Genomic DNA, 24,548 nt, shown 5'->3' with positions numbered 1-24,548 from the left:
GTCCATTCACAGCCATCAGAGAAGCCATTTCCTGAAGGCCTTGCTGTGTCCTGGAAGAGAAAGAGACTGAGCACTTGTGCCCATCATTTCCCCTCCTGGGCATGTTAAAAGCACTGAGAAACCAACAGTTTCCTCCCTGTTCCACCTTGGATTTGCACATTTCCTCAAAACAGCTGCTGCTTTGCCCCAGCATCCTGCAGGACAGAGGCAGCTGATTGCTGTGATCTCCTCTTTGCCCAGAAACCTCAGTGGGAATGGCCTCACCCAGCTCCCCAGGGGCACGTTCCAGGCCTGGCACCGGATGCAGTTTCTGGAGGAGCTGTAAGTGGGACAAGGGGTAAAGGCCCATCAGAGGGAGACTCCGCAGGGACAGAGGGGCAGAGCAGCTTTGCCCTCTGTGAGGTGCTGAATGCCAGTAGGGATGTGAGCCCGGGAGCACCAGGAGTGTGCAGCTGGAAAGCCCCTCTCCCTCAGCAGCTTCTCTTCTCCAGGGCTCCTTGAACCAGCCAGGCCATCCCCACGGGCCCCAACCCACCCAGCTCACGTCCTTCCCCTCTCCCCTGACAGCTCTCTGTTGTGTTTTCAGGATCCTCAGCCATAACCCCCTGACTGTGATTGCTGACACAGCATTCTTCAAGCTGCCTTCAGTCACCTCTCTGTGAGTATGGACTCCTTGGGAGCACATCAGGGAGATCTTTGTCTCTCTCCAGTGGCCTGTGCTCAGGAGAGCCGAGATCCAGGAGCAAATCTCCCTCTTCTCTTTCTGCTGGAGACACCACTGTCCCCAGCAATGGCAGAACAAGTGCCAGGCCAAGCAGTTCTGGTGTGTCCCCAGCTGCAAAGCAACCAAGGAGCTGGGACACAAACCCTCGGGAAGGAGAGGCTGTCCTGGTGTGGGGCCATGGAGTGGCCAGAGGGCTCTGGGAATACTCCAGTCCTGCCTGAGCACTCGTGCTGTCAGTTCAGGGCTCCTGCCTCCTACGGGGACTGGAGTTGTCCTCAAGGGAGAGGAGGAGGAGGGTTTGGAGCCAGGCAATCCTTTCTGTTGGCATCTGTGTGCCATGGGAGCTGCAGGGTCCCCTCCTGATTCCCACCCCATGGTTTGGAGCAGGGCAAAGCAGGAGGACGGTCGGGTCTTGAATGGCTGGTCTTTGACTGGGCAGGAGTGGATCCCTCTGCCAACACCACCAGGCTCATCAGGGGGCTGGGCTTGCTCTCAGAGCAGAGTTCTGGGAATGTCACCTGAAAATTCGTTGTGGTTGTTCAAATGCTTGCAGGGACCTGAGTGCAACCCCAGTGACTCCACAGACGTTGCTGCTGCTCCTGCAGACAACAGTCCACTTGGAGACACTGTGAGTACGTGGGACTGAGTCCCAGCCACCAGCAGAGCCTCAGTGCTGAGACAAGGGATCTGCTTGGGAAACAAACCTGTCTGCCAGTAAATCAGAGCAACCCCAGTATGCTTAAGGGTTGCTCTTTACTTTGGGGACACCCCAGATTCACCAGCTGAGAGGCAGAACTTGGCCTTTTGGGTCACTTACTGCAGGTTTTTCAAGAAGGGGAGTTTTAGATCAGTTTTAGATCAAGGGGGCTGAGTTTCTCCATCAAATGGTATTTTGGGACCAGTTCTATTTTCAAAGGAAAAATCACCTTTTGATGCCAGTGCAGAAGCCAATCTTCTACTTGGAACCTGTCTTAGACATTAGGAAAGCATAATTGTCCCCTGGGACTGGGGGTGAGGGAAGTTTCCCTGAGCTGTGGCAGACACTGAAGCACCACCTGTGTGTTCCCTGGGCTGCACTTGGAGCCATGGATTGGGGTGCTGGGTTTCCCTCCAATAAATCCCCTCTTGTCTTCAGCAAAGTGCCCATGGCTGTGGCCTGCTGCCTGTGCCAGGAGCATCCCAGCCCCGAGACCCCGGGCAGGACCATCCGGTTCGTCTGCGAGAACCTGTGCAGGAGCAGCAGCAGCAGCAGCAGCAGCAGCAGCAGCAGCAGCAGCAGCAGCAGCAGCAGCAGCAGCAGCAGCAGCAGCAGCAGCTCTGCCCCGTGTGCTGGTGGGTGTCCTGTGGGGTTGGGGTGACCTGAAATGTGCCCAGGTCCCTCCAGCCTGAGGAGATGCTGCAGCACGGCCTCAGTCTGGGGAGGGTCCTGATCTCCCCTTGGAGTACAAGACTTGGAAAAAGCACAGGATGGAAAGTTCCTGGAGGTTCCACACATCTTGTGTGTCCAGTACTCTCTGAAGAAGCAAGAGCTCACTGGGCTAAACAAAGAGCTGAACTCCCAACCCAGCCCACACATCCAGCCAAGGAAAGCAGGCCTGTCCCGTGCCCTGGAAAGCACCATCTGCTCAGAAACTCCCCCATTCCCTGGGAACCTCCTGAGCCTTTCCAGTGCCACCACACCTTGGCCAGTCAGAGCTCAGGAGCCTCGGGGATCCCAGACACAGCCCACGCCAGGCCAAAGGGCCCAGCAGTGTTTGTGTTGCTCTGGCCTGGTGATGTGAGCCCAAAGCTGCCTCAAACCCACAGTGGGAAGGGCAGGACCCAGAACAAGGGTGGGTGTCCCTCTTCAGACTCTGCAGACCCCTCCTGCAATGCAGCAAGTGCTGGAGGCTCTCTGGGATATTCAGGCTCCCAAACCCCAACACTGGCTCAGATCCAGCTGGGGGAAAGTCTCTGGCAGCAAAGCCATTGCCCTGGGATGTTTCACTGCCATCCAAACAGAGCCCTGGGACACACCAGTAAAGAATCTCCTCCCTGTTGGGCCCCAAGGGGATAATCAGAAGGGATTCAATGAGTCTTCTCCCCTGCCAACACATCCACCTTGGTGCTCCCTTCCCTCCCTTGTGTCCCAGAGGAGCTCCTGCTGCTCGGGGTAAACCTCTGACCTGTGATTGTGTCGAGTCACTGACCTGCTTCTTGGTGTTCTCCAGTTCAAACAGATCCTGTGGCACAGACACAGGGAGAAGGAATGGCCGTGGAAGAATTCAGAAGACTGAAGAGCAGCCCAGTGTTGAAGCTCAAGGCCAAGGAGCCTTCCCTGGGAGAGCATGGAAGTGTAACTCTTGGGATTGCCCTGAGCCTGAGCAGCACTGAGGGGGATGTCAGCAGCCTGAAGGACTCCAGGACAACTTCCTATCCCCCTCAGCATCTATCCAGGCAGGAAGGGAAAACACCTGTGGATGAGCTGATGGCCCAGCTCAGTAAGAAGCTGCACAAGGCAAAAAGCATCATGACAGTGAAAAGCATCATCACACCCCAGCCCCAGCCTGTCAGGGAGAAGAATGTGGAGGAAAAGACACCCTCGGGCGTGACTGAAAAGCAGCCGGGCTCCCGTTTGAACTGGCAGGCATTGAACCCCTGGGATGGAGCTGGTGGGTTAGACCCCACTGCAGACAGCTCCATCTTTGGACAGCACAGAGGTGTGCAGGTGGCTGCATCTCCAGGGCAGCTCAATGTTTGGAGAACCAAAGAGCACAAGAAGAGCAGGGCCAGCCACTACGGGGTTGCACAAAATCCCCTTTTCTACCAGGCACCGGGCCCTGCGCCAGCCCAGGGAGAGCCCCCAGGCTCAGAGAGCAAAGCTGAGCTGGGTCTGAACAGGAACCTGGACTTTGTGTCTGACCCTCTGGTTAACAGCCCCCCTGCTGCCCCCAGCAGGGCAGAGCACGGGGCTGAAGGAGAGCCTTGGGCTCCATGGGGGCACTTCCCCATCAGCCCTGGCACCACGGAGACCCCTTGGCAGGACTATGAGGAAGGGTCTGGGCTCCTCCATGACCCAGGGAGCTCTGAAGGCCCAGAGGTTTTGCCAGTTCCTGGAGAGGGCTCTGAGCCCAGCGTGGAGCACCAGCTGCGCCTGCTGGTGCCGGACGAAGGGCTGCGGACGTTCATGGCCCACGTGGAGCGAACCCTGAGGAGGGACTGCAGCCTGCCTGGGGTGCAGCTGGCCTGTGCTAAGATGGTCTCCAAGACTGGGCTGCTGCTAAGTTTGCTCAGTAAGAGGCAAGAGAATGAGGGAGCCTTGTCTTTCACGGGCCACGATCCTGTGGAAGAGGACGTGTCCACACGCACAGCCTTGGAGAAGGGCAAGGAACCCAGAGGGAAGGTAGGAGAGCTCCTGGGCACTGGTGGGTGTGTCCTTCAGGCAATGGGCAATGCAAGGAGCAACCCTTTCCCTCTTGATGGTCTCATCTCCTTTTTTCCCCAGGAGAAACCAGAGTTACTGGATGACACAGTCACATTGGTGATATTGCTGTCTGTCCTGTCCGTCATTCTTCTAGTGCTGACTCTTGTCATTGAGGTAAGCCAATATCTTGTTTGACAGACAGCTGTCAGTCAGCCCTGTAGCTGCAGTGCCCAGCTGAGGAGCCCTGGGGTGCCACTGGATGGCTGTGCATGTGCTGGGAAGCACAGGAGGTGTTTTTCCAGCCCTGGAACTTGTGGCAGCATCCGCAGTCCCCAGCCCAGCAGGGTCCATCCTGCTTGGAGGGAACTTGTCCTGTCATCCTTCCCCTCTCTTGGCAGCTTTGCTTTGCTCTCCTGCCTTCAGCCACACAGCAATGGGGTCAGGAGAGCTCTGGGAGTTGTGTCACATTCTGGAGGCAGGGAAAAGCGGGAAACTGGGAAGGGGGGACAGGCTCTATTGAAGTCGCTGCTGGCACTGACTTACAGATGTATGGAATGGGCTGGGTTGGAGGAAGAACCTTTAGGCCTCCCGTGTCTTGTGGAGCATGAGAAGACATTTGTGGTATCACAAGTCTCCCTTTCTCCTTCCCCAGAGGTGCTCCCGACCCTGTGAAGTTTTCTGGCGATTCCTGCACACTGTGCTAGGAAGGTAATTCCTCCCTGCCTGTGCCACTCCTGTGCCACTGCTGTGCCACCAACAGTCTTTACTCTGAAGAGCATCTCATCCCCAAGTCCCCCCAGCCTTGCGAGTGCTGCTGCAGGAGCCTCCCCAGTCTGTGTTTAAAACACGTCGCTTTTGGGAGAGACCTGGAAAAGGGGCCCCAGAGTGGGGGTGATGGGCAGAGATAAACTCACATCCCAACCAGCCCCTCTCTGTGCCAGCAGTGTTTCTCCCTGGATGGCTTGGATGTGTTTGGCCAGCCAGTGCCATCCCTTCTGGGGCTCCCCATCTTCCTTTGGCTCTGCTGAAACACCCCCTGGGGAGAGAGAGGTGCTGGCACCTCCTACATCCCTCCCTGGCCAAACCTCCCTGCTTATTTTCTTTTTTTTTTGTGTTGTTTTCAGTTGCTTAGTAAATCTGCAAAGGAAATGGAGGAAGAACAAGTACAAGAAGTCAGAGGATGAAGAGCTGGTAAGGGCAGAGAGCACCTGCCAGTGCTGCCCCTCTGCCTGCTCATCCTCACCTCTCGTAATCCTTCCCTTCTGTGGCACTTTCCAGGGCTTGCCTGAGCTCAGCGAGGCTGAAATGCTGATAGTTCAATACGTAATGGATGTCCTTGATAAAGAGGAAGAATGCCAGAAAGAGAGACAGAAAGGGAAGACAGATGTCTTCCAGGAAGGGATAGAATATGAAAATGTCAGTAGAGCAGGAGGAGACTTTCAAGGAGATGAAGAAGTAAGTGAGATGCCAATGCTCCAGCTCCTGTTCCAATACAGGATCTGCTGAGCCTTTCCTTGGATGCTATTTCCTTTCTGCTGTTTCCTTGGCTATTTCCCTGGATCCTTGTTCCTTGGCTGTCACTTCCTTGGATCCTTGGCTGTTATTTCCTTGGAGGCTGTTTCCTTGCTGCTATTTCCTTGACTCCTTGGATATTATTTCCTTCACTATGATTTCCTTCTTTATGATTTCCTTCATCATTATTTCCTTGCTGTTATTCCAGATGGCAGAAGCCTACCCAGAGGGAAGATGGTCCTACCCAGACCCTGCCCTGCTTCCAGCACCCCAAGATCTGGACAACTGATTCTGTGACCACTCTCTGCAGAGGAGGACCCTGCAGGCGGCTGCCGTGCTCAGGAGACTCTGCTGAGCCTCTCTGGGTCTTGGGGATGGGGGGGAGGGGGGTTGGGGGGTGGGGGTTGGAGGGGGGGGTGGGAGGGTGTTGCAGAGGCTTGGGGGGGGTTCGGGAGGGGGTTTGGGAGGGGGGTGGGGGTTGGGGAGGTGTTTTAGGAGGGGTTGGGAGGGGGGTGGGGGTTCGGGGGGGTTCGGGAGGGGGTGTTGGGAGGGGGTGTGGGGTGGGGGCGTTTGGGGAAGGCTGGGAGGGGTTAGGGTGGGGGGTTGGGGGTGGTTGGGGGGGGGGGTTGGTGTGGAGGGGAGGTGGAGGGTTGGGGTGTGGGTGGGGGGGTTGGGACACCCTGGGGATCTGAACAGCTTCTCCCTTGGGGCCTGGGAATGGGGCGGGTGGAGGGGTGGGGTGCCCTGGGACCTCCACAGCTTCTCCCTGGGGACCTGAACAGCTTCTCCCCGGGGACCTGGGAATGGGGGGGGAGGGGGTGGGATGCCCTGGGACCTCCATACTTTCTCCCTAGGGAATGAGAACAGGGGAGTGGGATGTCCTGGACCCTCCACAGCTTTCCTTGGGGACCTCAGGACAGGAGGGTGGGAACAGGGGCGTGGGATGCCCTGGGCCCTCCACAGCTCTTCTCCCTTGGGACCTGAGAACTCAGGGGTGGGATGCCCTGGGCACTCCACATCTTCTCCCTGGGGACCTGAGCACAGGGGCGTGGGATGCTCTGGGACCCTCTAAGCTCCTCTCTGGGCATTGGGAACAGGTGATCCAGGAAGCCTTGGGTGTCCTGAGCGGCCGCTGGTTCCACGCAGCCTCTGGAGTGTGCAGCCTTCCTGGACCGTGGCGTCCAGGGGGGCAGCACGTGTGGCACGGTGCCCCCTGCAGCCCCTTCCGTTCCGCTCTTCCTTCTTTCCACTTCAGGATTCTTTCCCAATAAATGCTGTTTTTCTGTAGCCAGAGTGTGCTGTGAGCACGGGGAAGCTGAGGGGAAGGGCTGAGGGAGCTGGGGTTAGTTAGTCTGGAGAGGAGGAGGCTCAGAGGTGACCTCAGCACTGTCTGGAACTGCCTGAAGGGAAGTTGTACCCAGGTGGGGGTTGGTCTCTTCTCCCAGGCACTCAGCAATAGGACAAGGGGGCACGATGGGCTCAAGCTCTGCCAGGGGAAATTTCAGTTGGAGATGAGAAAGAAATTCTTTGCAGAGAGAGTGCTCAGGGATTGGAATGGGCTGCCCAGAGAGGGGGTGGATTCCCCATCCCTGGAGGTTTTTCAAGTGAGCTTGGCCGTGGCACTGAGTGCCATGATCTGGTAAAGGGACTGGAGTTGGACCAAGGGTTTGACTTGATGATCTGGGAGGTCTTTTCCAACCCAATCCATTCTGTGATTCTATGAAAACAAACCAGGAGAAATTTCATCTGGACTCGTAAAAAAATAATCTGATGGATATTGGTTGTGTCCCACCCCAAAATATTCCAGTTTTGCTGCTACTCTTCAGGAAGGAAGGGAGCCAGTTCTGCCCATGATGATTCAGTGTCCCCGAGTGGAACAAAGTGTCACAAGGCTGGTCAGACACTGCTCCAGGCAAACTGCAGGAGGAATGACCCATGGGACACCCTGAGTTGGAAGGGACCCCCAAGGACCATCCATCCAACCCCCAGCCCTGCACAGACACCCCAACAATCCCATCCTGTCCCTCAGAGTGTTGTCCAAACCCTCCTGGAGCTCTGGCAGCCTTGGGGCCGTGCCCACTGCCCTGGGCAACCTGGTCAGTGCCAGAGGCCGCACCAGGGCTGGATCTTCACAGGAGCAGCTCCAGAGGGGCCAAGACCACCCTGGACTTGGCTTCTTCCAAGCCAACATAGAGATGAGAAACTGCAAAACTGAAAACCACCACTCAGCCTCAAGTCCACCCCTTCAGACCCAAATTTACTCCCAAATCCACCCTCCTCAGAGCCAAATCTCCTAAACCCACCCTCGTCAGCCCCAAATTCACACCCTCAGCCCCAAATCTACCCTCCCAGTCCACCTTCTCAGCCTCTGTGCCAAATCTACCATTCAAATCCAAGCCCGAGCCCCACATCCACCCCCCCCAGCCCTGAATTCACTTCTTCAGCCCCAGCTTTACCCCCGATCCACCCCCAGCCCCAAATTCACTCCCCTTAGTTCTTAAGCTGTGTCCCAGCCCCAGATGTGTCCCCTGGCCCTAAATCCACCCCCAGCCTCAAAGTCTTCTCCCTAAGCCCTAAATCCACTCCCTTCAAGCCCAAGTCCATCCCCCTCGGACCCAAATCTGCTCCCAAATTCACCCTCCTCAGACCCAGATCCTCTTCCCAGCCTCAAATCTGCCACCCAGCCCCAAATCCACCACCCCAGCCATATGCCCACTCCCAAATCCACTTCTTCTATCCCAGATTTACCCCCAAGTGAATTCCCAGCCCTCAAATCCTCTCCACACAGCCCCAAATCCTCACCCTCCACAGACTCAAATCCACCTCCAGCCCCAAGTCTGCCACCCAGCCCCAAATCCTCACCCTCCACCCTCAAGTCCACCCCTAGCCCCAAATCGACCCCCAAATACATCTCCAGCCCCAAATCTACCCCCAAATCTACCCCCAAATCCATTCCCAGCCTCAAACCCACTGCCCAGCTCCAAATCCTTACTCCCTCACCCCGAATCCAGTCTCTAGTCCCAAATCTACTCTTAAATCCATCTCCAGCCTCAAATCCACTGCCCAGCCCCCAAATCTACCCCCAAATCTACCCCCTAGCCCCAAACCTGTTCCCTAGCCCCAAATCTACCCCCAAATCCACCATCTCAGCCTCAAATCCACCCTTCCAGCCCCAAATCCTTACCCTCTAGCCCCAAACCTGCTTCCTAGCCCCAAATCTACCCCCAAATCCGTCCCCATCCCCAAACCCACCCTGAGCCCCAAATCTACCCTTAAATCCACCCTTCCAGCCCCAAATCCTCACCCTCTAGCCCCAAATCCACATCCAAACCCACCCCCTTAAGCTCAAATCCACTGCCCAGCCCCAAATCTACCCCCAAATCCACCCCCAAATCCATTCCCAGCCTCAAATCCACTGCCAAGCCCTAAATCTACCCTGAAACCCACCTCCTGGCCCCAAATCCACTCCCTAGCCCCAAATCTACCCCCAAATCCACCCTCTAGCCCCAAACCTGTTCCCTAGCCCCAAATCTACCCCCAAATCCACCCTCTAGCCCCAAACCTGTTCCCTAGCTCCAAATCTACCCCCAAATCCACCATCCCAGCCTCAAATCCACCCTTCCAGCCCCAAATGCTCACCCTCTAGCCCCAAATCCACTCCCTAGCCCCAAGTCTACCCTGAAATCCATCCCCAGCCCCAAACCCACCCTGAGTCCCAAATCTGCCCCCAAATCTATCCCCAGCCTGAAATCCACTGCCCAGCCCCAAATCTACCCCCAAATCAATTCTCTAGCCCCAAATCTACCCCCAAATCCACTATCCCAGCCTCAAATCCACCCTTCCAGCCCCAAATCCTCAACCCCCAGCCCCCAATCCCCCCTCTCCTGCTCCAAATCCACCTTGCCCCGTGGGCAGCTCCTCTCTCCCTCTCCCACAACAACCTGTGCCCCCCAAAAACCAGAGCCCCGTTGGCAGTAGCGGGTTTATTCTCCAGTTTTCCCCCCGGGGCAGGCGCGGGGCAGGTGCGGGCACGGCACGGGAGGGGCACCCGTGCCAGGCTCAGACGATGCAGTTCCCTTCCCCGTAGCGCCGGCACTTCATCACCTTCAGGTAGGTCTCCACCTTGTGGAGGTCCTTCTTGAAGCAGGACAGGAGCCCGTAGTTCTTGAGCAGAGCGTCCTCCCCGCGCAGGTGGACGTCGAACTTCTCGTAGGTGGGTTTGAGGATCTGGGGACCCCGCGGGCTCCGGTCCTCCAGCTCCTGGGGGAGGGTGGAGAGGGCAGGGCTTGGGGTGGGCACCCACCAAGGACTCAGTGCTGAGCTTTGGGGGAGATCAGGGGGGCTTTCCCCCCTGTGTTGGTGCTTCCCCCCATCCCCAGGATGCTTTAGGAGCTGAGAAATGCTCGTTAATTAATTCTTGGTCTTGGTGGACCTGGGAAGTGGTCACAGCACCAAGGCTGACAGAGCTCGAGAAGCATTTGGACCCTGAGATGAGCTCAGTTGGTTAAAACTTGGTTTTAATAATGCCAAGGTCATGGGTTCAATCCCCTCTGTGGGCCATTGACTTAAGAGTTGGGCTGGATGATCCTTGTGGGTCCCTTCCAACTCAGAACAGTTTGGGATTCTGTGAATACTCTCAGGAACATGGTGTGACTCTTGGGGATGGTCCTGTGCAGGGCCAAGAGTTGGGTTGGATGATCCTTGTGGGTCCCTCCCAAATCTGCATATTCTGTGATTCCATCATTCTGTGATTCTGTTTCTGTGCCCTGGGCCAGGAGTTGGGCTGGATGATCCTTGTGGGTCCCTCCCAACCCCACATATTCTGTGATTCTCTGATTCCATCATTCTGTGATTCTGTTTCTGTGCCCTGGGCCAGGAGTTGGGCTGGATGATCCTTGTGGGTCCCTCCCAACCCCACATATTCTGTGATTCTCTGATTCCATCATTCTGTGATTCTGTTTCTGTGCCCTGGGCCAGGAGTTGGGCTGGATGATCCTTGTGGGTCCCTCCCAACCCCACATATTCTGTGATTCTCTGATTCCATCATTCTGTGATTCTGTTTCTGTGCCCTGGGCCAAGCTCCTCTCGAGCTGATCAGAAACACTCTCTGCTCCCAGCAATTGGTGCTGCCTAATGAACAGCCAACAATCCTTGGAAACTCATTTTTTGCCTGAAAGTGGAATCATGTTTTTGTTCTCAAACTTTCAAAGAAAGTCACTGTCCCAGATTGGGGCCAGGATGGAAAATGATTATGATTAAACCCCACTCTTTTGTGTCCCTATAACCAGTGGTGCTGAATGAGACACTCTGAGCTCTCCTGGGACTGTGACCTCCCTCTGCTGGGCCTTCCCAGGATTTCAGCTGATCCAGGGCTGATCCCCAACTCCTCAAGGCTCAGCAAAGGCATCATCCCAAGGGAGGATTTCCCTGAATCCCAAGGGAGGATTTCCTTGAATCCCAAGGGAGGATTTCCCTGAACCCAGGGAAGGATTTCCCTGAACCCAAGGAAGGATTTCCCTGAATCCCAAGGGAGGATTTCCCTGAATCCCAAGGGAGGATTTCCCTGAATCTCAAGGGAGGATTTCCCTGAATCCCAAGGTAGGATTTCCCTGAATCCCAAGGGAGGATTTCCCTGAACCCAAGGAAGGATTTCCCTGAATCTCAAGGGAGGATTTCCCTGAATCCCAAGGGAGGATTTCCCTGAACCCAAGGAAGGATTTCCCTGAATCCCAAGGGAGGATTTCCCTGAACCCAAGGAAGGATTTCCCTGAATCCCAAGGGAGGATTTCCCTGAACCCAAGGAAGGATTTCCCTGAACCCAAGGAAGGATTTCCCTGAATCCCAAGGGAGGATTTCCCTGAATCCCAAGGGAGGATTTCCCTGAACCCAAGGGAGGATTTCCCTGAATCCCAAGGGAGGATTTCCCTGAACCCAAGGAAGGATTTCCCTGAATCCCAAGGGAGGATTTCCCTGAACCCAAGGAAGGATTTCCCTGAATCCCAAGGGAGGATTTCCCTGAATCCCAAGGGAGGATTTCCCTGAACCCAAGGAAGGATTTCCCTGAATCCCAAGGGAGGATTTCCCTGAACCCAAGGGAGGATTTCCCTGAATCCCAAGGAAGGATTTCCCTGAATCCCAAGGGAGGATTTCCCTGAACCCAAGGGAGGATTTCCCTGAACCCAAGGGAGGATTTCCCTGAATCCCAAGGAAGGATTTCCCTAAATCCCAAGGGAGGATTTCCCTGAACCCAAGGAAGGATTTCCCTGAATCCCAAGGGAGGATTTTCCTGAACCCAAGGGAGGATTTCCCTGAATCCCAAGGAAGGATTTCCCTAAATCCCAAGGGAGGATTTCCCTGAATCCCAAGGGAGGATTTCCCTGAACCCAAGGGAGGATTTCCCTGAATCCCAAGGGAGGATTTTCCTGAATCCCAAGGGAGGATTTCCCTGAATCCCAAGGGAGGATTTCCCTGAATCCCAAGGGAGGATTTCCCGGAACCCAAGGAAGGATTTCCCTGAATCCCAAGGGAGGATTTCCCTGAACCCAAGGAAGGATTTCCCTGAATCCCAAGGGAGGATTTCCCTGAATCCCAAGGGAGGATTTCCCTGAACCCAAGGAAGGATTTCCCTGAATCCCAAGGGAGGATTTCCCTGAACCCAGGGAAGGATCTCCCTGAATCTCAAGGGAGGATTTCCCTGAATCCCAAGGGAGGATTTCCTGAATCCCAAGGGAGGATTTCCCTGAATCCCAAGGGAGGATTTCCCTGAACCCAAGGGAGGATTTCCCTGAATCCCAAGGGAGGATTTCCCTGAACCCAAGGGAGGATTTCCCTGAATCCCAAGGGAGGATTTCCCTGAATCCCAAGGGAGGATTTCCCTGAACCCAAGGAAGGATTTCCCTGAATCTCAAGGGAGGATTTCCCTGAACCCAAGGGAGGATTTCCCTGAATCTCAAGGGAGGATTTCCCTGAATCTCAAGGGAGGATTTCCCTGAATCCCAAGGAAGGATTTCCCTGAATCCCAAGGGAGGATTTCCCTGAATCCCAAGGGAGGATTTCCCTGAACCCAAGGGAGGATTTCCCTGAATCCCAAGGAAGGATTTCCCTAAATCCCAAGGGAGGATTTCCCTGAACCTCAAGGGAGGATTTCCCTGAACCCAAGTGAGGATTTCCCTGAATCCCAAGGGAGGATTTCCCTGAATCCCAAGGGAGGATTTCCCTGAACCCAGGGAAGGATTTTCCTGAATCCCAAGGGAGGATTTCCCTGAATCTCAAGGGAGGATTTCCCTGAACCCAAGGAAGGATTTCCCTGAATCTCAAGGGAGGATTTCCCTGAAACCCAAGGTAGGATTTCCCTGAATCCCAAGGGAGGATTTCCCTGAACCCAAGGAAGGATTTCCCTGAATCTCAAGGGAGGATTTCCCTGAATCCCAAGGGAGGATTTCCCTGAATCCCAAGGGAGGATTTCCCTGAACCCAAGGGAGGATTTCCCTGAACCCAAGGAAGGATTTCCCTGAACCCAAGGGAGGATTTCCCTGAACCCAAGGGAGGATTTCCCTGGAACCCAAGGAAGGATTTCCCTGAATCCCAAGGGAGGATTTCCCTGAACCCAAGGGAGGATTTCCCTGAACCCAAGGAAGGATTTCCCTGAATCCCAAGGGAGGATTTCCCTGAACCCAAGGGAGGATTTCCCTGGAACCCAAGGAAGGATTTCCCTGAATCCCAAGGGAGGATTTCCCTGAACCCAAGGAAGGATTTCCCTGAATCCCAAGGGAGGATTTCCCTGAATCCCAAGGGAGGATTTCCCTGAATCCCAAGGGAGGATTTCCCTGAATCCCAAGGGAGGATTTCCCTGAACCCAAGGGAGGATTTCCCTGAACCCAAGGGAGGATTTCCCTGAATCCCAAGGGAGGATTTCCCTAAATCCCAAGGGAGGATTTCCCTGAACCCAAGGAAGGATTTCCCTGAATCCCAAGGGAGGATTTTCCTGAACCCAAGGAAGGATTTCCCTGAATCTCAAGGGAATTTCTCACAGGCACCTTGTCCAGACTCTTCATGTCTGTGTGCCTCTGCCATAGCAAATGTCCTGGGAATTCTGCTCTCCTGGATGCTGAAGTACTTTAGATTTGTAGGTCAGTACTGTCAGTGAGCTACTGTTGTGGTGTAGGAAATCCTATAGGAATCCTTTGCTAAATTGTTTAACTTCAGTTGTGGATTAAATTAAGTTAAATGCTGTTAAGTTTAAGTTCAGTGCTGCTGGGCTTTTAGGCCATATTCCTTTTTCTCCTTACCCATTCCTATCCTCTTGCCTCTCCCCCACCCTCCCCAGCCTCCAGGTCGGTAGTTCTGGGTTTGTTTCTGTTTGGATGGATTGATTTTGGGTTTTATCTTCTTTTTCTGGGTGTATTTTAACCCCTCAGTAGGTGCTGGAGTGCCCCTTGCCATGCTGTGTGCTGGGACTCACCCTCATCAGGGCCTGGATCCCTTCCTCTAGGTCCTTTAGCTTTTCAAACACTCTGTCTGAGGTGCCAAACACCAGGTTGTTGGTGAACACCTTGCTGAGGTGCTGCACTGGGCTGAGCCAGGACTGGATGAGAACCAGGGAAAAACGAAGCAGCTCCATGTCCTGAAATGAAGACAAGAATGACACCAAGTTGGGAGGGAGTGTCGAGCTGCTGGAAGGCAGGAGGGCTCTGCAGAGGGATCTGGAGAGACTGGAGAGATGGGCTGATTGCAATGGGATGGAGTTCAACAAGGCCAAGTGCAGGTCCTGCCCTTTGGCCACCCCAAGCCCTGCAGCGCTCCAGGCTGGGCACAGAGTGGCTGGAGAGCAGCCAGGCAGAGGGACCTGGGGGGACTGAGGGACAGGAAGCTCAAGAGGAGCCACCAGTGTGCCCAGGTGGCCAAGAAGGCCAAGGGGATCCTGGCCTGGATCCAAACTAGCGTGGCCAGCAGGCCCAGGGCAGTGACCCTTCCCCTGGACTCTGCCTTGGGGAGGCCACACCTTGAGTGTTGTGTTCAGTTCTGGGCCCCTCAGTTGAGGAAAGAGATTGAGGGGCTGGAGCGGGGCCAGAGAAGAGCAACGAGGCTGGAGAAGGGACTGGATGTGGCTCTGAGTGTCCTCTGAAACACCTCCAGGGGCAGAGAATCCACCATGTCTTGATCCAACCCTACTGTGATCACCAGCCCAAGGCACTCTGTGCCCTGGGCTGGTGATCACAGTAGGGTTGGATCAAGGGTTGGGTTTGATCATCAGAGGTCTCTTCCAACCCAACTGAGAAGAGCAACGAGGCTGGAGAAGGGACTGGAGCACAAGTGCTGTGGGGAGAGGCTGAGGGAGCTGGGGGTGTTCAGCCTGGAGAAGAGGAGGCTCAGAGGTGACCTCAGCACTGTCTGGAACTGCCTGAAGGGAAGTTGTGGCCAGGTGGGGGTTGGTCTCTTCTCCCAGGCACTCAGCAATAGGACAAGGGGGCACGATGGGCTCAAGCTCTGCCAGGGGAAATTGAAGTTGGAGATGAGAAAGAAATTCTTTGCAGAGAGAGTGCTCAGGCATTGGAATGGGCTGCCCAGAGAGGGGGTGGATTCCCCATCCCTGGAGGTTTTTCAGCTGAGCTTGGCCGTGGCACTGAGTGCCATGATCTGGTAAAGGGACTGGAGTTGGACCAAGGGTTGGACTTGATGATCTCGGAGGGCTTTTCCAACCCAGTCCATTCTATGACTCTATGAAAGGGTCAGAGTTGTGTGGGGAGAGTTTGGTGAGGGTCCTGCTCCCCCTGGAACAGCCTGGAGTGGCCCAAGTGTGTCACTGCTCCTGCAGCTTCAGCAGACCAGTTTTCAGCCTGAGAAGCAGCACCCAGCCCTGTGTCCTGTGCAGTTTTTCTCACCCTTGAGGTGGGATTATGGTTTAAAGTGTAACCCAGAAGAGCCTTCCTTTCTTCATGCAGGGTTTAAATAGTGAAAAAGGGGGAGCACCGAAGTGCTCACAGATGGAAACCCTCTGTCCTGCAAAGGGGACTCTTCAAACAGGTCTGAGGGAGAGAACTCACCGACTTCTGCTGGGCATCATCCTTCCCCGTGGGGGCAGGGATGGTCTCTGAGTAGCAATAGGCCACCTGGGCATTTTTGTTGGTGTGTCTCTGGTCCTCTGGGATGTAGCTGCGTTCCTGTGGGAACATCCCAAGCACACTCAGATGTGTCACCTGTGTCCTGGAGGAGGCCACAGGCACTTCCCAAGCTGCCCTGCATATTCTGCAAGGAATAAATGTGAGACACGAGGTGCCTCTGCACAGGGTGGGAAACAGGAGTTTGGGTGTTCTACTGGTCCTAAAGGTCTTCCTCTCACTGGGGCAGGTGCTGAGAGCTCAGAACACACCTGGGACAGGTTCTCCCAAGGGGCAGAGGATCCCCCAGGACAGCTCTGACTGAAGGGACAGCTCATGCCAGCTCCTGGCAGCAGCTGGCACTGGCTGGTTTTAAGCACTCAGACTCTCCCAGGGCCAAAGGTGATGGATACAGGGAATTCTTCCAAAGTATCAGTGCCACCTCCCAGCTGATCTTGTGCAGAAATGGCCCTGAGGAGGGGTCAGAGAGGGGACAGAGGGCTGAGAGCAGCAGATGGGAGAGAGCACAAGGTTTGGAACATTAAATAGTAAAATTAAAACATTAGGTGGCTAATTAGTGGCTGTTCCATAGTAGTGTCAGATACTAACTAAAAATCACTAAGCAAAGATAGATATGATTAGTAGTGTAAGATACTAACAGTGGGCAGAATGAGAGATGTTCAGACTTGAGAAGTGCCAAATACTGTAAGTGTTTCAGAGAGCACCCTGGACAATTCTTAGAATGAAAATACACAGAAGTTTGAGGTGTTTGGTCTCATCATTTCAACCTACTTGGCTATGGCTGAGTCAATAGACTGAGCCTGACTCAGTGTCCAGAGTCCACAGCTGAAATTACAGGCATAGAAATCTAGATAGGAAGTAAATACCATTTTCAGAGTTGGATAGAAAAGGATTCTGACTCCTTATAACCTGTTCTGACAGCTCTGCCCAACTTGTGGACTCTTTCCCCTCACTGAGAGCCAACAAAGACACCAAGAGCTGAAAAGTCTCTGTCTCTGGGAAGTCCTGAGGCCATCAAAGGAACAGGGAGAAGGTGCCCAGAGGCCACAGCACTTACAAACTCCTTGTAGGTCTCAGCAGCCAGGAGGTGAAGGTGCTGAGCCCTCAGCACAGCGTTGGCAAACAGGCTGGAGAGGGGCATGGCTGGGAACGTGGCACCTGGTTGTGGCCACTGCAGCCCCAGAGAGATCATGGCAATGGCCAGAGGAGAAAACCAGGACCCTGCAGCAAAGCAGAGAGGAGGTGTGAGAGGCCTTGGGGGCTGTGCTGAGGAGGGGGTGGCACCTGGGAATTCTTTGGCAGCCTCTTCTGGCCGTGCTGGCTGAGTCCTCACCTTCCTGGGTGCTTTGCAGGGTGCTGTGGGTGAGCTCAGCCCTCCCCAAAGTTGAGGGAACCATAAAATCCCAGAACACCCTGAGCTGGAAGGGACCCACAGGGGCCATCAGTCCAACTCCTGACCCTGCCCAGGACCAGCCCAAGGGACACCCTCACCCTGCCCCTGCCCTCGGGGCTTGGACTGCTCCCAGTGTCACCAGCAGCACATTCCTGGCTGGAGTCGTGGCTGCTCCATGAAAACTGAGCTGAGTTCCTTTGGTTTTCCCTGACCCACTCGTGTGGCAGGGGATGGTGAGACCAGCTGGGGGCCTGGGAGCACCCCAGTTTGGCCATGGTTTGAGGTGTCACTGCCTGCCCTCAGTGGGGTGGCAGCTGGTGACACTCCCTGTGCTGTGTCCCTGGGACAGACCTGTAGGATTTGGTGACATCTGTCAAGCCTGAAGGTTCCCAGGCTGTGACATTTAACACAAGTGTCCATCTGTGCTTACAAAGACCACAGAGTTTATCTCAAACACCCACTGGGGGAGGAATGTCCTGGAGCCTGTGGGAGTTGGTCAGAAGCATCAGACATCACCCAGATCCCTGTCTTAAGATTGGAATATGAGTCTCAATATTTCTGCCAAGATTTATGCTAATAATAACTGTAATAATTGTGACTTGACCCTTTTCTCCATGTTCTCCACTCTCTCCATGCCCAGTTTAGGCTAAAGATTAATTCATGGATAAAAGTCACACTGCAGGGAAAAAAAAAAGATGGATTTATAGGTTGGCATGTTTTAATTTAGGGATGGCAAGGAATGTGTAGCCCCCCACAGAATCCCCCCATTGTCACCACCCATCACCCAACACATGCAGCAGCAGTGCCAATCCTTTCAAAAAATGAAATTAAAAGTACCTGGAGCCATTTCTGCACAGTGAGTTGCTCAGGTGTTCCTTGGCACTGAATATTTCCTCCTTTCATCTGGTAAAGGAAACTGTGAGGGCACCCCCTTATATAGCAGGGGGTCTGTTTAAAATGGATCTTGTGTCCATCATCATAACAACAGCTCTGCATCTTCCCTGTGAATAAATGCACGAGGTGGTGCCACCTCATCACACTCGTTTTACACACGTGTGCAGGCTGGGGAGGTTGTTTTCCTGGGGATTAAATCAGTGTTCCATGATTTCCCCATATTCTGCTCTTTGTTGCAATTAAAAGTTTCCTGATTGCTGCAAGACCCATCCCAGATCAGATCAGGGCTTTTACATGGTGGAATTTGTGGTGCCCACCTGATGTTCCTGCCTGGTTCTGCTGCCTTGGCCTACTGGCCAGTTTGGACCCTTCTGGGAAGTTGTGCCAGGGGAGGTTTAGGTTGGATAGTGGCAAAATTTATTCACAGAAAGTGTTGTCCATCCCTGGCAGAGCTGCCCAGGGCAGTGGGGGAGTCCCCACCCCTGGATGTGGCAGCTGGGGACATGGGTTAGTGGTGGCCTTGGCAGTGTTGGGGAGTGGTTGAACTCACCGACCTGAGAAGCTTTTTCCAACCTAAAGGATTCCATGATTCTGTGGTGTTTTCCTCCACATTGTTTTAGTGAGGATAGAGCTGGCTGGATGTTGTCAGATGGATCCCATCTCAGCCAAGTAGTTGCTTCCAAGGTCTATCAAAATGTCAACAGTTCAGCAAAGAATTTTGCTGAGTTGATTTGCCAAAGGTGTGACAAGGAGATGACCTGCCCAGGTTTGGATTCCAGTCTGGCTGCCACAAATCCAGATGTTCTCTCATCCTCAGCTGGACAAGGCTATGGGAGGATCTGGTTATGAGCATCTTCCTGCTCCTGCCTGAGATGCAAACGTGAAATACCTCTGGATTAAGGAGTGGGTGGGTTTGGAAAGGAGGTGGAGGAGATGGGGAAGGGAATCATGGAATCACAGAATGGTTTGGGTTGAAAAGGACCTTAAAGATCACCCAATTTCACTCTCCCTGACATCTTCCATAGACCAGGTTGCTCCAGTCCCTGTCCAAGCTGGCCCTGAAGAGGAGAGGGCCCAACACACTATCCCTGCTTTTGAGAAAAACAAGCCAGAACTTGGGATGGGCAACTCCAGGGGGGACTTGAGGGACTTTTACATAAAGCACTGATTTCCCCACATCACCCTTTTTTGGCCTTTCTTCTGGTGTTCAGGGACCATCCCTGGTCAGGAGGTGATTTGTGTCCCCCAGGCCCGAGGTTTAGTGTGTCCCCAGGGTGGTTCTGGTTTCAGAGCAGCAGCAGCAGCACCCCCAGGGCAGCTGGAGCAGAGGGTGGAGAGCTGGTTAATAACCATGGGCAGAGCTCGGGCTGTTCCGAGAAGCCCCCAGTGTTGCTGCTGGAGACGTGGTGGGGCCACAGGGTAAATGTCAGTCCCTGCAGCAGAGGGAACAGTGGGTCCTGCAGTGTCAGGTGTCCTGTCACCCAATAGCTGCTGACATCTGGGGGTGTTTTTGTGCTTTGCTGCTCCTGATCGTGTTTAAATATGTCAGTCTTGGTCAGAGCTGAGCAGAGCAGGAGCTCCCCAGCCCAGCCCAGCCCAGGTCACAGAACCACAGAAAATCCTGAGCTGGAAGGGACCCCCAGGGATCATCCAATCCAACCCCTGGCCCTGCACAGACACCCCAAAGACCCACCAATGTGCCTGGGAATGTTGTCCAAGTGCTTCTTGAGCAATTTCAGCCTTGGGGCTGTGCCCACTGCCCTGGGGAGCCTGGTCAGTGCCCACCACTCTCTAGGGAAAGAACCTTTTCCTGAGATCCAGCCTAGCCCTCTCCTGACTCAGGTTCAGCTGTTTCCTGAGTCCTGGAACTCCTCACAAAGAGCAGCAATGGGAGCAGCCCCTTCACTTCCCCTCGTGAGGATGTTGAAGACCCCCATGAGGTCTCACCTCAGTCTCCTCCAGGCTGACCAAACCCAGTGCCCTCAGCTGCTCCTCACACCTTCCCCTCCAGCCCCTTCCCCGCTCTCCTGGCCTCCTGTGATGCTCTCTAATGGCTTCGTGTCTTTTTTACATTGTGATGCCCCAAACTGCCCCCGGGACTGGAGGTGCCACCACAGTGCCCACATCCTGCTGCCTCTGCGGCTCTGGCACCGAGACCCTGGTGCCAAACACGCGGTGTTTGTGCTGCAGCCAAGCCTGGAATGGTCGGGGCTGTGCGGCTGCCCCGGGCAGGGTCTGTCCCCAATCCCGGCCGGGCAGTCAATGAGGTGGAAGTGCCGGTGGAGGCGGTTCATGAGCGCAGTGCGGGGCTGGGCACTGGGGTTGCATAAGCGGCTCTCAAAGCTCAGCTCGGCCTTTTGGAGCTTTAAATGCCTTCGTTTGTAAGCCAGAGCATCCCATCTCCTAAAGCATCCTCACACTTCGGGATTTCCAAATTCCTTTTTTTTTTTTTAAGAGAACAAATCCCTCTGTTCTCTTTGGGTTGGTTCCACATCCACCCACCCTGCTCTGAGCATCTAAATAAATGAAACAACTTTCCCTGGCACCACGTGTGCTCTCTGGATGCTGCTGCCTCCCCAGCCTGGGTGGCTGTGTGGGGCACCCACCTTACCCATGGCATCTAAATAAACGAAACAACTTTCCTATGGGGAGAGGCTGAGGGAGCTGGGGGTGTTCAGCCTGGAGAAGAGGAGGCTCAGAGGTGACCTCAGCACTGTCTGGAACTGCCTGAAGGGAAGTTCTGGCCAGGTGGGGGTTGGTCTCTTCTCCCAGGCACTCAGCAATAGGACAAGGGGGCACGATGGGCTCAAGCTCTGCCAGGGGAAATTGAAGTTGGAGATGAGAAGGAAATTCTTTGCAGAGAGAGTGCTCAGGCATTGGAATGGGCTGCCCAGAGAGGGGGTGGATTCCCCATCCCTGGAGGTTTTTCAACTGAGCTTGGCCGTGGCACTGAGTGCCATGATCTGGTAAAGGGACTGGAGTTGGACCAAGGGTTGGACTTGATGATCTGGGAGGGCTTTTCCAACCCAATCCATTCTAGGATTCTGTGATTCCTTGGCACCACGTGTGCTCCCTGGATCATGGTCACCTCCCAGCCCAGGGGGCTGCGTGTGGAGCATCTCCCCACCCCGATGGGTGATCCTGAGCAAGGAGCTGCTGCCAGTCCCAGCCTAAGCCCTGCAGAGGTTTTAGATGATGGGGGATTGTGCTGGTTTACAGGTGAACTGGCAGGAGAAACAAACCCAACACAAAAGAGATTATAACTCAGAGTCACAATTTAATAACAATATTACAACAAATGCAATGGCACAAAGAGAAATTGGGTTTAACCCCCAAGCCCAGCAGTCTAACCCAGCCCCCTGGGGCACAAACACAGGGGGGTTTGGTGGCCCCTGTGCTGAGCCCCACGTGGTTCCCCCGAGTCCAAAGGCAAAGGAAGGGACAAAGCTGTTGGTGCAGATGATGGCACAGTCTGGGCCAGAGTGGTGGCTCCTCCTGGCCAGGGGCTGCTCCTCCTCTGGATCCAGTGAGTGGACCAAGAGGTCCCAAAGCCCAAGATTGTCTCCCCTGAGGTTTGGGTGGGAACCCCCAGTGCCTCCCCCAGGGCAGGGAGTTCCACCCTGGGGGATCTGACTCTGGCACTCAGGGGGGATTTTGGACTCGTTGCTGGCCCCTGAGCAGAGCTGAGCCCTCAGGTGGGTGTGGAGGTGCCAAGGAGTCCCTGCAGGGCAGTTCTCCCAGCTCCTCTGCCAGGCTTCTTTCCCAGCCAGCTCCCAGCCTGAGGGCTCAGCTGTGCCCTGGGCAGCTGCTGCCAATGGGCCATTGGGAACAGTTGCTGGGCAATGGCCCAGAGGGTTTGGAATGCCCAGCTTTGGGCACACCCACACAGGGACAATCTGGGCCCACCTGCTCATCTGGGGCACTGGGTGATGGGGGATCACCTCTGCCAAGTCACTGCTCTGAGGGTAAATTCCTGCCCAGATTTAAGCTTTATTTTCCTGGAGCTGGAACTGCAGAGTTTCACTGAACCCATTTGGAAAGATGAGGCTGAAGATGTCCAGGACTGCAACCCTGTGTGTGCCTGAGCATCCCTCTGGTGGCAGGGAAACAGCACCCCTGCTCTCTACAGTTACCAGGAAGGAGGTTGTAGACAGGTGGGGATCAGTCCCCTGTCCAAAATACAAGAAATGTCCTCAAGCTGTGCCAGGAGAGGTTTAAATTGGATATTAAGGAAAATTTCTTCCCCAAAATGTTTGTCCAACCCTGGCACAGCTGCCCAAGGCAGTGGTGGAGTCCCCAACCCTGGAGAGATTTAAAAGCTGTGTGGATGTGGCACTTGGGGACAGGGGTCAGTGGTGGCCTTGGCAGTGCTGGGGAATGGCTGGACTCAGTGATCTCAAAGGGCTTTTTCAACATAAATGATTGTGTGATTCTAGGATAGAAATCACAACAAAGTGCAGAGCCTGGACAGTAAAACCTCCCATATATTTATTTACATTAACTGTGTTTTAAACACAGACCTATCTCAATAAAGGATTAAACCAACCCCCATCTGTAGCATCCCTAGAAACTAGTCTGAGCATTTAAAATAAACCAATATCTGTACAGAACTATCCAATTACTTCTGGCATTTTAAAGGAAGCCAAAGGAGGAGAAGCAGAGCAGAACTGGAGTTGCTGAAACTGCCTTTGACACCAGTGGTTCCTCTCCAGGTGCAAACAGCAGATTCTCCATATTTCTGCATTCCTTGGATCAGTCAGTTGAGTGAGTTGTTTGTACAGAACTGAGGAACTCACTGGGAGCTGGGAAGGCCAGAAAATGTGTCTTCCTCTTCCCTTTGGAAGCTGCAAACAAGGGATGGAGGGATGAGCTCTCCTAGTCCTAAAATCTTGGCAAACATGGAAACCAGGAACAGCCAGTTCTTTTCTCCCACTGTGAATGCTCCTTTCTTTAATTAAACAATTTCATAAGTAAAATATGTTCAAGCATCTTTTATATACAAGTGGTTGAACCACTCTGGGGGAGTTTTATTTAACCAGTAAAAGCCAATTCCAAAATGCTGGTTTTGTGCCATTTAAACAGAAATCTTGTTTTTCATGGAGGTGGTTTATTGGTAAACAAGAACCATCCTGTTCCTTCTGAAAAGTCCTGTTTGCTTATAATTTTACCCTCCTCTGGCTGTTTTGGGCTTTGGAGCAGTTCCAGCTGCTTCTTTGGGCCCAGAATGTTGGGAGCCACAGAGGAGCAGGGGCCCTGAGCTCTCTGAGGGTGACAAGAGTTGGAGCCACAACATCCTTGGGCTGTTTCCTCCAGCCACCCCTCGAGTCCCCCAGCCCTGGTTTGGGTGTCCAGCTGGCCCTGAGCCCACCCCCCACAGCTGCTGTCTTATTAACAAACCCAATTAGCACCACTCTGCTCCTCTCCAGATGTTTTTTAGACCAGATGTAGTTGTGAGTGGAGCTCCTGGCCCTGAGCCCTGTTCTCATACTTTGGATCCTGGAGATGTTCCTTTCCAACCCTGCCCACCTTCAGGGTGAACTTTGAAGGACTGAAATTTGGTTTCTAGTTAAGTTGGATCCACAAAAAGCTGCTCCTTATTGCCAGGACATCCCAGGGCACTGGCACCAGGTTTATGGGACCCACCTGGACAGGGCAGGACAGGATGGAGCACGATGATGGTTTATCCAGGACCTTTATTAAGGCTTCAAAAAGCAGTTGGAGGTTTGTGTCCCACAATTTACAGCTTTCTCATAGTTTCTGAGGCCACATGTGGCCCTCACCATGGGAGTGTCCTTGTGGCCAGGGCCAGCTCTAGCCTGGGGAGGAGCAAAGCCTTTGGATGAGACCTGTCTGCCCAACTTTCCTTGTAGTCCTTGGGGAGAAACAGGTGTTTTTGGAGGCTCCTCCATCTCACACATCTTCCAGCTTGGTCTGTTGACACATCCATGGCTTGACTGGCCCAAAATCCACTTCTCACCTTGGCTCCTCTGCAGCAGGGGCTCGCAGGCCAGGAGGGTCCTTGCAGCTGGAGATTGGTCATGCCTGGTCCTCCCCTTCCTGGGGGTTGTGGGGCTGGAGGAGACCCACCTTCCCCCAGTGCTTCCATTGATGAACCACACAGGAGCTCAGTGTTGGGGTGTGGGGCCCCCCAGGGTGTGGATCTGCCCAGGGTGTGGGGCTGCCCAGAGTGTGGGTCTGGCCAGGGATGTGGGTCTGGCCAGGGATGTGGGTCTGGCCACGGTATGGGCTGCCCAGGAGGTGGGGGCTGCCCAGGATGTGGGGCTGCCCAGGTTGTGGGGCTGCCCAGGATGTGGGGCTGCCCAGAGTGTGGGTCTGGCCAGGGATGTGGATCTGCCCAGGGTGTGGGGCTGCCCAGAGTATGGGTCTGGCCAGGGATGTGGATCTGCCCAGGGTGTGGGGCTGTCCAGAGTGTGGGTCTGGCCAGGGATGTGGATCTGCCCAGGGATGTGGGTCTGCCCAGAGTGTGTGTCTGGCCGTGGTATG

The 24,548-nt window shown here is 54.4% G+C and overlaps 1 protein-coding gene and 1 long non-coding RNA gene across 2 annotated transcripts; one reads left to right on the top strand and one right to left on the bottom strand.

Annotated features, from left to right (window-relative positions):
• Positions 1-5,240: 5,240 nt before the first annotated feature.
• Positions 5,241-5,999, top strand: LOC139682967 (uncharacterized). Its single transcript, XR_011699699.1, has 3 exons — positions 5,241-5,318; positions 5,406-5,582; positions 5,848-5,999. It is a non-coding gene; the product is annotated as an uncharacterized lncRNA (long non-coding RNA).
• Positions 6,000-9,698: 3,699 nt separating this feature from the next.
• GH1 (growth hormone 1) lies at positions 9,699-16,898 on the bottom strand. Its single transcript, XM_071577022.1, has 4 exons — positions 16,815-16,898; positions 15,683-15,799; positions 14,101-14,262; positions 9,699-9,899 (listed from the first exon to the last, which is right to left on the bottom strand). The coding sequence occupies exons 1-4, from the start codon at positions 16,896-16,898 to the stop codon at positions 9,699-9,701; spliced, it is 564 nt and encodes a 187-aa protein (XP_071433123.1).
• Positions 16,899-24,548: the final 7,650 nt, after the last annotated feature.

Source organism: Pithys albifrons, chromosome 25 (assembly GCF_047495875.1).
Source record: "Pithys albifrons albifrons isolate INPA30051 chromosome 25, PitAlb_v1, whole genome shotgun sequence".
NCBI classification, from domain to species: Eukaryota; Metazoa; Chordata; class Aves; order Passeriformes; family Thamnophilidae; genus Pithys; species Pithys albifrons.
The sequence above is the reverse complement of the archived record's forward strand: the minus strand, read 5'-3'. Positions and strand labels throughout refer to the sequence as shown.